General features: G+C 37.8%; 1 protein-coding gene across 1 annotated transcript in view; it reads right to left on the bottom strand.

Annotated features, from left to right (window-relative positions):
* LOC128687594 (uncharacterized) overlaps positions 1-14,536 on the bottom strand; it is a 105,429-nt gene extending 90,893 nt beyond the window's left edge. Inside the window, exon 1 of the mRNA XM_053775135.2 lies at positions 13,754-14,536. Within this exon, the coding sequence (XP_053631110.2) occupies positions 13,754-14,245 (492 nt within the window). The 5' untranslated portion in view covers positions 14,246-14,536. The remainder of the gene's footprint in view (positions 1-13,753) is intronic.
* Between the last annotated feature and the right edge of the window lie 468 nt (positions 14,537-15,004).

Raw genomic sequence — 15,004 nt, 5'->3', positions numbered from 1 at the left:
AGAACACACAATAAACTAAGAATATTGTGAACTAATGGTGGGGGGATACTCTCAGTGTGCTTTAAATCAGAATAATGTTAAAAAAAAGATGCAGAAAAAACACTACATACCCTACTGTACATCAATACAGTACTATGTACACAACTGACTACACCTACCATCTGACTTACGACCTTCTCGACATACGACCACTCGACTTACGACCATGTTTTTTATGTCAAATTCCTGGGAAATAAACAACTGTTTGTGTTGTACAGAGTGTTTATCCTAAACCTTACAGTACAAAATACAGTACTAACAGCATAAAAAGTAAAAAATGAAATACCAAAATAAAACGATAAAATAAAATCATTACAAGTGATGTTGATATTCAGTAGTAAGGTTCGACTTGCGTCCATTTTGACTTACGACCGGTTGGTCGGAACCAAGCTTGGTCGTAAGTCAGATGGTAATATGTACACTGCAATAAACACTGAAAATAAACAAATTAAAAGTACAATTTACTCAGTGGAGTGTGCCTATTTTTTTCAGAAATCTCTTGTATTAAGGTCCATTATATTGAGGGTTTACTGTACCAAGTTTGATGTATGTCTCCTAGCAGCACAAGCTGGCTGGCTGTCTGCCAGATCACAGTACCAAGTCTGATGTGTCTCCTAGCACCACAAGCTGGCTGTCTGCCAGACCACAGTACCAAGTTTGATGCATGTCTCCTAGCACCACAGACCATATGTTAAGCAGACCATAGTACCATAGAAAAACCTTAAATTGCTGGATCATAGCTCGTGGTTTAAATATGAGATTGAAATTTAGCTTTTCATTTCCATTAGAAGTAAACCCATTTCCATTAAGGCATGTGGGAGTTGAATTTGTTTCCACTGGTGGCATGCATTTCCATTAAGGAGTGCCATAGAAGGCAGGCAGGCAGGAAACCCATCACTATGTATTGAGCAACTCACTGCTATAAAATTGGCTACCAGAATGCTTTTATAGCTACAGTATGAACTGTTTAATACATACAAATTACAGTGGTACCTCGGGATACAAACTTAATTTGTTCCAGAAGGATGCTTGAGTGCGGATACTGAATAATGTAAATTAGATTTATCTGTTTCAGACCCCCAAAAATACACTTACAAAAGCACTTACATAATCGTTTGAGTTTTGAGCTGTTCGTATCCTGAGGTACCAATGTATATTTAAATAAAAAATTAGAATATAGTATCATTTCCCTTGCATCTTCAATAATAAGAGTTAAGAACAAGGAGCAGAGGGTGGGGGAGGGACAGACGAGCAGATGTAAACACTGCTGATACCTTCACATGTTCTTGTTTATCACAAAATACGAGTTTAACAACTAAATTGACACACATTGTGTGTATCAATTGGAACTGGAGGGAAACAGGATATACAGTGGACCCCCGCATAGCGATTTTAATCCGTGCAAGAGGGCTCATTGTTATGCGAAATGATCGGTATACGAATGAATTTTCCCCATAAGAAATAATGGAAATCAAATTAATCCGTGCAAGACACCCAAAAGTATGAAAAAAAAAATTTTACCACATGAAATATACATTTTCCTACACACAAAGAGAAGGATACATGCACAATAGTAGAGTAGTACATGCACAATATATATTGTGCATGTACTACTCTACTAAATGAAGAATAAATGACACTTACCTTTATTGAAGATGCAGCAATAACTGATGAGACACTGTGTCCTGGGAGTGCCTTTTCCTCCTGAGTACTGTAGGTCCTGTTTGGCATTTTCTTCCAGAACAGGCCTTATCACACTGTGTATGCCACTACGATTCTTAAATCTCTCAAACCAACCTTTGCTGGCTTTAATAACCCTTTCAGGGTCCGTCCCGTAGATCTACGGCTTTACGTTCAGGGTCCAAACCGTAGATCTACGCCATGAGCTCAGCTCACTCTGATAAACTGTGAGTGGTACATTTGGGCCTAGATATGAGAGAATACATCTATGTGGTATGTGTGCACCACATAAAACAGATCCTGCAGCACACTGTGTATAATGAGAGAAAAAAACTTAAATCATGATTTTTCGATTAAAACAGCAACTTTGCAGTGTTTTTTCGTATGTTTTTTATAGTTGTATTTGCGATTTCTTGGTCTCATTTGATAGAATGGAAGACATTTTACAGAAATAGAGATGATTTTGATTGGTTTTAGCACTGGAAATGGCTTGAAACTGAGCTCAAAGTAGCAGAAATGTTAAATTTTTGCCGATATTCAAGAGTAAACAAACGACCTCACACGTCTAATACACGTCAGCTGGTGGGTCTAATATACATTCACAAATATGGTGATGATATTTATACAATTATTACAGTATTGCATAACAATAAATCTTCTATTTTTTGGTGTGAATAAAAATTCATTATGTGAATAAAAAATCAAAATGGAATTTATTTGTAAAACCTCAAAACATAACTAATGAACAGAGGAAACGTTAGTTTAGTGCCAGGAATGCCTACATTGTTTATTCTAGACCCTATTTTGAAATTGGAATATTTTGAACTTTGTGTTAAATTGGCCAAATTAACAAATTCCGATCACTTTATTTTGTAGTTGAAACAGTTGACTTGACGATTTCTTGTGCTCAATCGATAGAATAGAAGTAATACTAGTGAAATAGCTAAGAATTTGGTTGATTGGAATAATGTAATTGGCCTAAAATGGGAGTCAAAGTCGGCAAAATCGCCAATTCGTAAATGTCGCTGACACATCAAAATTCGCGAGAGCATAATTTCGTCAATTTTCCACCAAATTTCGTACTTTTTGTTTTATTACCTTCACAAAAAGATTCTCTACGATTTCATAAGAAAAAATAACAAATTTTTTTTTTGAAAATTCTTGGACACTGGTGCGTGACTCCAGATTTGGGCCTTGGACCCTGAAAGGGTTAAATTCACCAATATGAGCACTAGTTCCAGGCATTTTTCCCTGTTCACCTGGGTGTTAGTCGACTGGTGTGGGTTGCATCCTGGGAGACAAGATTAAGGACCCCAATGGAAATAAGTTAGACAGTCTTCGATGACACTGACTTTTTTGGGTTATCCTGGGTGGCAAATCCTCTGGAGTTAATTGTTTCTTGGTATTCTCAATAAGCCACACCAACAACGGTGCTACAGCAGCAGCAGCAGCAGCAGCAGCAGCAGCAGCAGCTGACAGTGCTACAGCAGCAGCAGACGATGCTACAGCAGCAGCAGACGGTACTACAGCAGCAGCAGCAGCTGACGGTGGTACAGCAGCAGCAGCAGCTGTACCACCAATAGTAGCGATGGTTGATTGGGGTTTATTATACAACCTGGCCAGCTCGGAGACACGCACTCCACTTTCATACTTATCAATGATCTTTTTCATCTCTATAGTAATTCTCACCCTTATTGCTGTAGGGTTGGCACTAGAAGCTTTCTTGGGGCCCATGGTCACTTATTTTGCAGATAAAATCACCAAAAACACTGTAATAATACGAAATGTTCCGATTGTACGCTTGGATGTTACCGCGGAGGCTGGCTAGTAAACAATGCCACCGGCGGCACATGTGAGGCTGGCTAAGGGCGCACATTGGACGCGTCTCGGACGAACAGCGGTGAGCGGGTTTTTGAGCGGTATGCGAGGCAAAATTTTTGCGATAAAAGTGAGCGGTATGCGGATTAAACGTTATGTGATGCCGACGGTATGCGGGGGTCCACTGTACTATAAATAATGGTGGTAGTCTCTCATGGCCAAGTGCAGAACCTATGAGCCCAATATGTACGACTCATTTTTCACAACATAAAAGTTTAACAATCAAACTGATGGGCAATACATATACAATAAGACCCCTGAATCTGTGGGAATACGTTCCAAGGACCTGCCACAGATACTGAAATCACGGATACTAGCTAACCCTGTAAGTCCTATACATACCTATTATAAAGTTTAATTGATAAATTACACATAGTAAGTGGACAATTATCACTTTTTTGCTGATGAGAAGCACTTCACAGCTTTTCTTAGGCTTTGAAGAACTTCAACCATCATTACTTTAGCACTCTAAGGCCATTATTAAGCAAAATTAAGGGTTACTTTCGAAGCCCCGAATCCACAGATACCTGACCCTCGAATACACTAAATGTATATAGTATGTACATTAAAATTTGTTTTCTCTCTATAACCCTGATTATGCAAACAGAAGAAGGCAAACGATATCTAAATCTTGAGTCCCTCTTAATTTGTATATAAACATTATCTCCAGTAGTTTCACACTTTAGCCTTCATGATGAAAAGGAAATGAAAACACTGCATGATGTGACTGGTATGCAGGAAATAGACAACTTAATCACATCTGTTAATTAGACCTGTGACTGCCATGATAAACAATTCATTAATAAATGGTATATACTGTGGTGGTTCTATGAACTTCAAATACAAGATCATCCTTTCATTTTCTCAATTAACTAGTGTACTTTTCACACTTTACCAGTTACTATCATATTTAACATTTATATACACATATATACACCTAGGGTAAATGGCTGTAAAGGCACAATAATGAGTAGTTACTTTGGAATTATTGAAAACTAGCCTTCCTTTACTGCCTTTTAGCTATTTCCCCCCAAAATTTACTCCATGATAAATGATAAATATGGTGTTCTCATTGAAAATACCCTCCAATTTTTCAAAAAGTGTTAATAGATAGCAAGTTAATCAACGGTCTACTGTACTATATGTAAGTAAAAGGGTAACAGAAGATGACTTACTATGGTGATTACAAATGCATACCTGATCATGTTATATGCAGGTATGATAAAAATGCAAGTATTAATTCATCATCATATTCCTGGCTGGTAGCTCTGTACACAAGCGTATGGCTAAAGATCTATGCAGTTAGTGTAAGACTGGCAAGGCATGCAATTTTGTAATGCTGGTGATCCTTGGGTTTGACTTGTGATTTATACACAAATGTTGTTGATTCTGTTAATCTCTATCTGTTTAAACTAGACTACTGCTTATTGTACTAGTAATTTGTGACTTCAGCTTGGCAGAAGCAGGATGTGCTCTACAAATTTGATGTGCTGAGGAATGTTTTTATTATAAATCTCACTGCAACAAATATGCCCTTTAAAAACTCAAGTTAAGTTTCACTGTATAGTGCACCACCTTGTTAGCAGTACTTTATATAAACTTAGATTAGTAAGGCACCAGCTTATGAATAGTTGCTTCTATCACAGTATTACATACATTTTTATACCTTTATCAGTTAAAAGAATTAGAAGTCATAAAACTCTGGCTGGAACAATATACAAATAACCCACACTCGAGAGAGGAAACTTGTGACGATGTTGTGGTCTGTCTTCGACCATTGTCAACTCACAACTTGTGACTTGACAATGGTCCAGGTCAGACCAAAATGTCACCATAAATTTCAAACACACAAACAAATTTTATTTCTTTGTAGAGTATACAAAATGTAGTTAACATGTAATAAAATACAGTGGAATCTCTACTTGTGAGTGCATCCACGTGCAAGTTTTTCCAAATACGAGCAATCGATGGGTTGATTTTTTGCTTCCAAATGCAAGCAAAATTTCCATAAGCAAGCAGACCTCAAGGCAGGTTCCTTGATGCTGGTGAGGGACTTTTGCTCTTGATCTAGGGAATTGTATCTCATTTGTTTGTTGGACTATCTTATTGAAACTTGGGCAATGTATGATGGAAAGATGCTTCTTAACATACACCAAAAATGAAAGAAATCTAAGCATAAATAATGGAGTTCACTTCTCAGCAATTAGCCACCCCTTAGTGGTATTTTCTTATGGTTTTTATGGTTGCATTCTCATTTTTTTGGAATGAAAGACATATTACAGAAATATACATGATTTTGATTGCTTTCACGACAAAAAGTACCTTGAAATCGAGTTCAACGTAGGAGAAATGTTCGACTGTTTTGATTAAGTTCAAGTCGTGAATAGGTTGACATTATTTATAAAATTATTGCAATAAGGCATAACAGTAAATCTTATATTTTTTTGTGTGAATAAAAATTACAAATTATTTATATTGTAATAACAATAATAATATGTATAATAATATGTCTAATAATACAGTGGACCCCTGCTTTACGATCGCCTCCCAATGCGACCAAATTATGTAAGTGTATTTATGTAAGTGCGTTTGTACGTGTATGTTTGGGGTTCTGAAATGGACTAATCTAATCACAATATTCCTTATGGGAACAAATTCGTTCAGTACTGGCACCTGAACATACTTCTGGAATGAAATAATATCGTAAACCGGGGGTCCACTGTAGTATGATAATACAATAATAATAATAGTATAATACGTATAATACATATACTATAATAATAATGTACTACATAATAATTATAATAATAGATGGCTTCAAAAGGCCATCACTAGATGGCAGTGTTTACCACAACAAAGAGGGAGCGGTTGTGGCCACCTCCACCTGTTACATAATGACATGTTTTATTCATTCTAGAGTATATATCAGGTTTCTATGTTATTTATACTGTTTATTATTTCATATTAGATGAACTGTGATAGATAAATAAGCCACAGAGTTGATGATAGCGAAATATTCAAAAAGTGTTTTGCCCTGTCTCCAGACAAACACTTGTCGGCCGCCGCCGCCACATATATAATGACATTTTATTCATTCTAGAGCATATATCAGGTTTCTATGTTATTTATATTGTTTGTTATGTCATATTAGAAGTGAGATAGATAAATAAGCCATAGAGTTGATATTAGAAAACTTATTGAAGTACAGAATTCCACTGGAACGGATTAATTGCATTTCAATTAACTTAACCCTTTCAGGTTCCAAGGCCAAAATCTGAAGTGGTGCCCCAGTGTCCAAGAATTTTCAAAAAAAAATTTTTTTTTTATTTTTTCTTATGAAATGGTAGAGAATCTTTTTCTGAAGGTAATAAAACAAAAAGTATGAAATTTGATGGAAAATTGACGAAATTATGCTCTCGAAATTATGCTCGGCGATTTTGCCAACTTTGACTCCCATTTTAGGCCAATTACATTATTCCAGTCGACCAAATTCTTAGCTATTTCACTAGTATTACTTCTATTCTATCGATTGAGCACAAGAAATCGCCAAGTCAACTGTTTCAACTGCAAAATAAAGTGACCGAAAATTGTTAATTTGGCCAATTTAACACAAAGTTCAAAATATTCCAATTTCAAAATAGGGTCCAGAATAAACAATGTAGGTATTCCTGGCACTAAACTAACATTTCCTCTGTTCATTAGTTATGTTTTGAGGCTTTACAAATAAATTCCATTTTGATTTTTTATTCACATAATGAATTTTTATTCACACCAAAAAATAGAAGATTTACTGTTATGCAATATTGTAATAATTGTATAAATATCATCACCACATTTGTGAATGTATATTAGACCCACCAGCTGGCGTGTATTAGACGTGTGAGGTCGTTTGTTTACTCTTGAGCATCGGCAAAAATTTAACATTTCCGCCACTTTGAGCTCAGTTTCAAGCCATTTCCAATGCTAAGACCAATCAAAATTATCTCTATTTCTGTAATATGTCTTCCATTCTATCAAATGAGACCAAGAAATCACAAATACAACTATAAAAAAACATACAAAAAAACACTGCAAAGTCGCTGTTTTAATCGAAAATCACGGTCTCAGTTTTTTTCTCTCATTATACACAGTGTGCTGCAGGATTTGTTTTATGTGGTGCACACATACCACATAGATGTATTCTCTCATATCTAGGCCCAAATTTACCACTCACAGTTTATCAGAGTGAGCTGAGCTCATGACGTAGATCTACGGTTTGGACCCTGAACGTAAAGCCGTAAATCTACGAGACGGACCCTGAAAGGGTTAAATGAGGAAAATTGACTGCAAACGAGCAAATCCAGTTGTGGGCAAGGTCAAGGAACGGATTAACCCTTTGATTGCCGCAAGCCCTTTCTGAAACTGTCATTCTATATCGCAAAAGTTTTAGAAAAAAAAATTATTTTTTCTCATGAAATGATAGAGAATCTTTTCCCGATGGTAATGACACCAAAAGTACGAAATTTGGTCGAAAACTCACGGAATTACACTCCCGCGAAGTTAGCGGTCTCGGCGACATATATGCATCGGCAATTTCGCCGACTTTGAGCCCTGTTTTTGGCCAATTCTGTTGTTCCAGTTGACCAAACTCATAGCTATTTCTTTAGAACTCTATTTTTTCTATCAGTTGAGTACAAGAAACTGCCCATTTACCGATTTGAACGACCCAATAAAGTGGTCAGAAATTGGCAATTTGGCCAATTTCACGCAAATTAAAAAAGATGCCAATTTCAAAATAGGGTCCAGAATAAACAATGTAGACATTCTTGGCACTAAAATAACATATCCTCTGTTCATTAGTCACGTTTCTAGGCCCCTCTTATATTACTATTGCTTTCTATTTTGATTTTTTATTCATACAAAAAAATACAAAATTTACTGTTATGCAGACTACTGCATTATTGTAAAAATGGTATAAATAATGTCAGTGCACTAGTGAAAGAATATTAGACTCCCCAGTTGACGTGCATTGGACGTGTGGTGTAATTTGCTTACTCCTGAACATTGGTAAAAATCAAACATTTCCGCTAATTTGAGCTCAATTTCAAGGTCGTTTTCATCATGAAAGTAATGAAAATCATCTCTATTTCTGTAATATGTTTTCTATTTAATCACCTGAGACCATGAAAACGAGAATACAATGATAAATACTATACGAAAATACACCTCAAAGTTGGCATTTTAATAAAAAAAAAAAAAACGTTTTTTTTCTCATTATGCACTGCATGCTGCAGGATTTTTTTTATGTGGTGCACACTGTCCACACAGACCCATTCTCTCTCATGTGGGCCTACCAGCTTTCTCTTGCTTGATTTGAAGCTGCTAGAATTTATGCATTTAAATACGTCAGAAACAGTGGCACGTAAGACGTATATATACGATGTAAAGAGTCAACGGGTTAAACTCGCAAGTAGAGGTTCCCCTGTATTGTTAAGCACAAAGAAAGCCACTAGCATGCATATTCTTTTCAGGCAGACTAATCCTAATGCTTACAGACTACTTAAGACTAGACATAGTTTGAGTGGTAAATTTTAATTATGCATTATTGCAAAAATGAGAAGTAGCAAAAATATTACGATTAGCACAATTTACATAGTACAATATTGCAATTTTAATACTTTAAACTTATTTAGTAAGCTTTTTGATGTACAGTTATTCGTATAAAGCTTTAGTAATTGTTAATGAAATCATTTTAATATATATTAGCCTTATGAATAAAAGTTAAAATACTTCATAAGGTAGATCTACTTGTTTCCTGGAGTATGCCTGGAGAGAGCTCCGGGGGTCAACACCCTCACGGCCCGGTCTGTGACCAGGCCTCATGGTGAATCAAGGCCTGATCAACCAGGCTGTTACTGCTGGCCACACACAATCCAACGTACGAACCACAGCCTGGCTGGTCAGGTGCTGATTTTAAGTGCCAGTTTGCAGATGATTTAAGTCTATGTGTGCTCTTAGTCTTGTGCAGCCACTCACCCAACCACCCAATTCCCATGTCATTTCTTACAACAATTTTGGTGAAGTATTAATACTGTAGTTATATACATGCACCTATTTGCAGTTACAGGAGCAGCATAATGCTCTTGTGGTGTCCTGTTTTCTCTAATTTTATATACAGTGGTACTCCGAGTTTCATACAGCTCCCAACTCGAACAATTGTGTAAGTGTATTACTGTAAGTGCTTTTGTAAGTGTATTTTTGGGGGTCTGAAACGGACTAATCTAATTTACATTCCTTATGGGAACAAATTCGTTCGGTAACGGCACTCGAACAGCCTTCTGGAGCGAATTATGGCCGAAACTCAGGGTACCGCTGTATATTATTTTAAAGTTTCCAGTGGCTGTATTATGTATACCTTAGGTAAACCTTTTAAATAGTTCTGCTAATCAACTTATGAAGAATTTTCTAGTATCCCTTCAGCACCTCTTTTTAAGTTTATAGTTACTGTCTCTTGTTCTCACTATTGGTGCTAAGGAATCTTCTTCATCAATTATTTTGTATTCTTTGGTAATCCTGTTCTATAAGTCAGCCAGTGAGGGCATGTCTAATGCCTCCATTCTTTCTTTGTAACTCATGTCTTTTAGTTGTTTCAACCTATTTGTTGTTCATCTTTGAAACTAATATACAGTGGACCCCCGCATAACGATGGCATCACATAGCGATTTTTCCACATACCGATTACTTTTATCGCAAAATTTTTGCCGCGCATACCGATTAAAAACCCGCTTACCGATTTTCGTCCGAGACGCGTCCAATGTGCCCTCACATGTGCCGGCCGTCCCATTGTTTACCAGCCAGCCTCCGCGGTAACATCCAAGCATACACTCGGAATATTTCGTATTATTACAGTGTTTTCGGTGCTGTTTCTGGAAAATAAGTGACCATGGGCCCCAAGAAAGCTTCTAGTGCCAACCCTGTGGTAAAAAGGGTGAGAATTAGTATGGAAATTAAGAAAGATTTTGAAGGGTTTGGGGCTAACCCTGAGAAGCCTATGCCAGTTGTGGAATCCATTGTGCCTACTTCAAAGATTAAGGAAATGTGTGCACAGTGGGTTGAACTGCAAACCTTTATAGATGAAAATCACCCTGACACAGCTGTTGCAAGCCGTGCTGGTGACTATTTCAATGACAATGTTATGGCCCATTTTAGGAAAGTCTTGAAGGAACGGGAGGTACAGAGCTCTATGGACAGATTTGTTGTGCGACAGAGGTCCAGTGACTCTCAAGCTGGTCCTAGTGGCATTAAAAGAAGAAGGGAAGTAACCCCAGAAAAGGACTTGCTACCTCAAGTCCTAATGGAAGGGGATTCCCCTTCTAAACAGTAAGAAGATAATGCTCTCCCCTCCTCCCATCCCATCAATCATCACCAGATCTTCAATAAAAGTAAGTGTCATTTAATTGTGCATGCCTTTTTCAGTTTGTGTGTATTAAAATTAACATTTCATGTGGTAAAAAAAAATTTTTTTCATACTTTTGGGCGTCTTGCACGGATTAATTTTATTTCCATTATTTCTTATGGGGAAAATTCATTCGCATAACGATTATTTCGCATAACGATGAGCCCTCTTGCACGGATTAAAATCGTTAACCGGGGGTCCACTGTAACTTGTTCACATTTTATTTTCAAGTGTAGATAATAGACACTGTATGCCATGAGCGTTTCTCTCAGCATTCTCCAATCCATATACCTAAATGGCTATTTTAAAGTTGGCCAGTGACACACAAGAGATTCTCACTATTTTATTCTTGGGAGCTCCTGGTGACAAACTTTTGTCAGTGTTGACTCCAATGTCCCTCTTTGATGTTTTTTATTAGCTTATTAATCACTATGTGTACATGCATGTGCACAAATTCGTAAATATAGCATTATCACAATGTGAAAAGGATACAGAAGTAAAAGTAACATATTTATGTTCTCTTGGTCTTCAAGTGTAGACTAGTTCAGTTTCCTTTTCCTGGTAAGTCACATGTCACCCACAATACTTTAAGGCAGGTCACATGGCCTGGCAACATGTTCACTGGGATGTGTTGCGAGTTGCCTGGTGTGAGATGCCAGGTATGAGTTGAATGGTGAGATGCCAGGGCTCAGGTGTGGGAGTGCCAGATTTGTAGGCGAGACTGACCTTCACGAGAACGTACGAATGGATGACCACTGCAGTAGGCTTACTGGCCCTTACTTGCCAAGTACTTCTCTATCTTAATTCTTTTCACTCATACTTGTGTGCAACTTATTTTCAAAGCTACCAAAAGTGTTAGCCTCAATGATTACTTGACAAATTCTTCTACTAATCTAGTTCTACTGCTAACTCCCCACTTCCCCCCCCCCCCAGGGAGGTTCCTGGGTGCTAGCAAGGGGTTGAACCAAGGAATTTGACCTGCCCCCTTTTTTGGAATGAACCTGCTTGCCTCTTATTCCCTTAGGCACTGTGTGATGCCTACAAGTTTGACATTTCCCAAGAATGTGATAAAAACTATATGTATTTTGGTACCTGCACAATCCAAGAAAGGTATCCCTACATTGAAAAACCTCAAGCCCATACTTCAATGTATGCAACTGGAATAGTGCAGAGTGCAACATGAATTTGTAACAGTTAAATACAAGCATTAAAGTCCAAATCTAATTCAAACCTTCCATCGAGAAATGTCGGATTTGAAAATAAATTGAAAAGGTATTCTCTTATCTCTGCAAAACCAATATCCTAAAATGCACCAACACACTAGCTTGAAGCTCAGAAGTTACATTTATGAAATTATCAGCACTGGAGAATTAAAGCTAATCAGATGCAACATTCAGAAATTATTGCATTAAAAGCGTTATTTCAGTTTTCACACTTTAAAAAAGGGCCTACACAGGTCAAAATCAATCAAATTTTCTTCTAAGACTGATCAACTTTAAGTAAGCAATACGGCAAAATACAGTGATTAACTAAGCAACCAAGTAAGCTTTATTTAAGCTGAGTGCATAGCACCAATTTTTAAACAATGGTCTTGAGGGCACACAGATGTGTTTTTAGGCACATAAAAGTACATTATGCTGATTTAACCTAGGATAACCCAATAAAGTCAAACACCAACTTATTTCTAATCAGAAGAGATATTCTCAAATTATTTCATGGAAACTAATTTGATTAGTAGAAATGACACATTACCAAACAACTTACACAACCTAACATCAAGTGATAGCTTCCTTTAAGGAAATCACATCAGCACTAAATGATGATGAATTTTCCACTTATTGCATCGAATCCAAAATTTTCATCTAAACGACCTAAACCCAAGAAACGTTTTCAACAATTCAAGACTGATACCATTCTCAATTTTTTTTTTTAATCAAGAGGAAAGCACTATACCTGCTGGGGTCATACAGTTAGTCACCAAGGATAACAAAGAAGTCAGTGCATCATCAGGGACTAGTGATCTTAAAACACTGGGGTCCTTTAATCTCCTCCCCCACAATGCAACCCACAATATTCCACTAATTCCCAAGTACTTACTGCTAGGTGAAGAGGGGCAGCAAGTGTTTACCTGGAGAGAGTTCCGGGGGTCAACGCCCCCGCGGCCCGGTCTGTGACCCGGTCTGTGACCCGGTCTGTGACCCGCTCTGTGACCCGCTCTGTGACCAGGTCTGTGACCAGGTCTGTGACCAACGTTTCACTTATTCTGGGGTTTGATCCATGGTCCCTCAATTTGTAAGCTGAGGATACTATCAACTGAGCCACGAGCAATTAAATGATCCCAAGGTCTGGACCAATCATCCAATATCTGGTTACATTTTACACCAGCTGGATGAATGAACTGTTATTTGGTAAGACTGTAACCTGGTAAATGATTAAAGTTTGCAGAAATTTATTGAAATTGTGTCTACATACTGCATTAGGTAAATTAGCCAAATGATGAAACTGCAATACATGAAATTAATGCCTTTAAAATTGAACCTGCTCAGTGAGGTCTGACAAAGACCCAGTATGACCTCAGTAATCCTGTTCTTCTGGATTGTCATTCACAGAAAGAGGTTGTGGTGTGTAATCTAGCTACTCAGTCAGAACACAGTATATCTCGTCAGGTTAGGCCAAACATAATAATGATTTAAATTACCTGCATATTACTTTTAGTCTTACCTGACCTCCATGGCCATCGAATACTCCAAAGAAGGACATTTTCTTATCCCCGACATCCACGTCTTGAATTATGCAGTACCGATCTTCCATATTTCCCCGGCGGCCCTGCATGCCATACAGCCCCACAATCCCATCTTTTAATTCCCAGGTCACATTATCACTCCCCAGAGAACCAGACACCAGATCCAGGCCGCCAATGGTCTTAAAAGTGGTAATGGCGACAGAGTTGAGTCCCAGCACATACTGGGCTTTGACCAGCCAGTGTCGCATCAAGTGGCTGCTGCTCTGCAGGACCACACTAGCCACTATCACCAGGAACATGAGGAACATGAAGGGCCCAGGCTGGAAGATCTTGGTCTTGAGTGTCTCGCCAGGGCCAGGCACCAGGAACTCCACGATCCTGGAGGTGGTGACCCTAAGGTAGCGCAGGGTGATGTGGGCGTGGGCGGTGAACAGTTCGCACATTATCTCGTCTTCCATGACGTCGTCCATGGTGGTGGTGAGCAGAGACTGTCTTCAGTAACTCTCAGGGACCAACTGAGACCAAAATAACCAGTTGTGGGTTAAGCCAGCGTCTGCAAGCCGCCCTTAGTTAAAATTAACTCCACGGGTGCTATTAAGTCATCCTCTTCAGGGACTGTGCTCAACCAGACTGAGTTGTCTCCTCCCCACGCTCACTCAACGCTTCACCAGGGATTTAGGAAGAAATGTGAAAGTGTAATGAGGTGGTGTTAGGAGCAGCCAACATCACCGTCCTGCTGGGACACACATCACTGACGTCACTTGTTTACACCTCACAACACACCTCCCACAACAATTATTTTCTCTTAAATATATGATATATTTACCTTACCCTTTACTACATAATTATATATTTACTTATTTGAGTGTTGTGCTATATACTATATACATACAAGCCAAATCAATCACATAGGCAGCTCTAAGCCGAACTTTATCATAATAATAATAATAATAATAATAATAATAATAATAATAATAATAATAATAATAATAATAATAATAACAATAATAATCTTTACTTCTATAAGTACATTTACAACGTATACAGACTTATTCTTCTAGCTGACATCAGTGACAACACATTACCGCTGTATAGCCCTTGTGGCTTAGCGCTTCTTTTTGATTAAGTAAGTAAGTAAGTTTATTCAGGTATACACAAATACAGTTACATAGAATTATCATACATAGTAGCATGTGTGTAGAGAACCTGGGATAACCCAAAAAAGTCAG

This window comes from Cherax quadricarinatus, chromosome 11, assembly GCF_038502225.1.
Source record: "Cherax quadricarinatus isolate ZL_2023a chromosome 11, ASM3850222v1, whole genome shotgun sequence".
NCBI lineage: Eukaryota > Metazoa > Arthropoda > Malacostraca > Decapoda > Parastacidae > Cherax > Cherax quadricarinatus.
The sequence above is the reverse complement of the archived record's forward strand: the minus strand, read 5'-3'. Positions and strand labels throughout refer to the sequence as shown.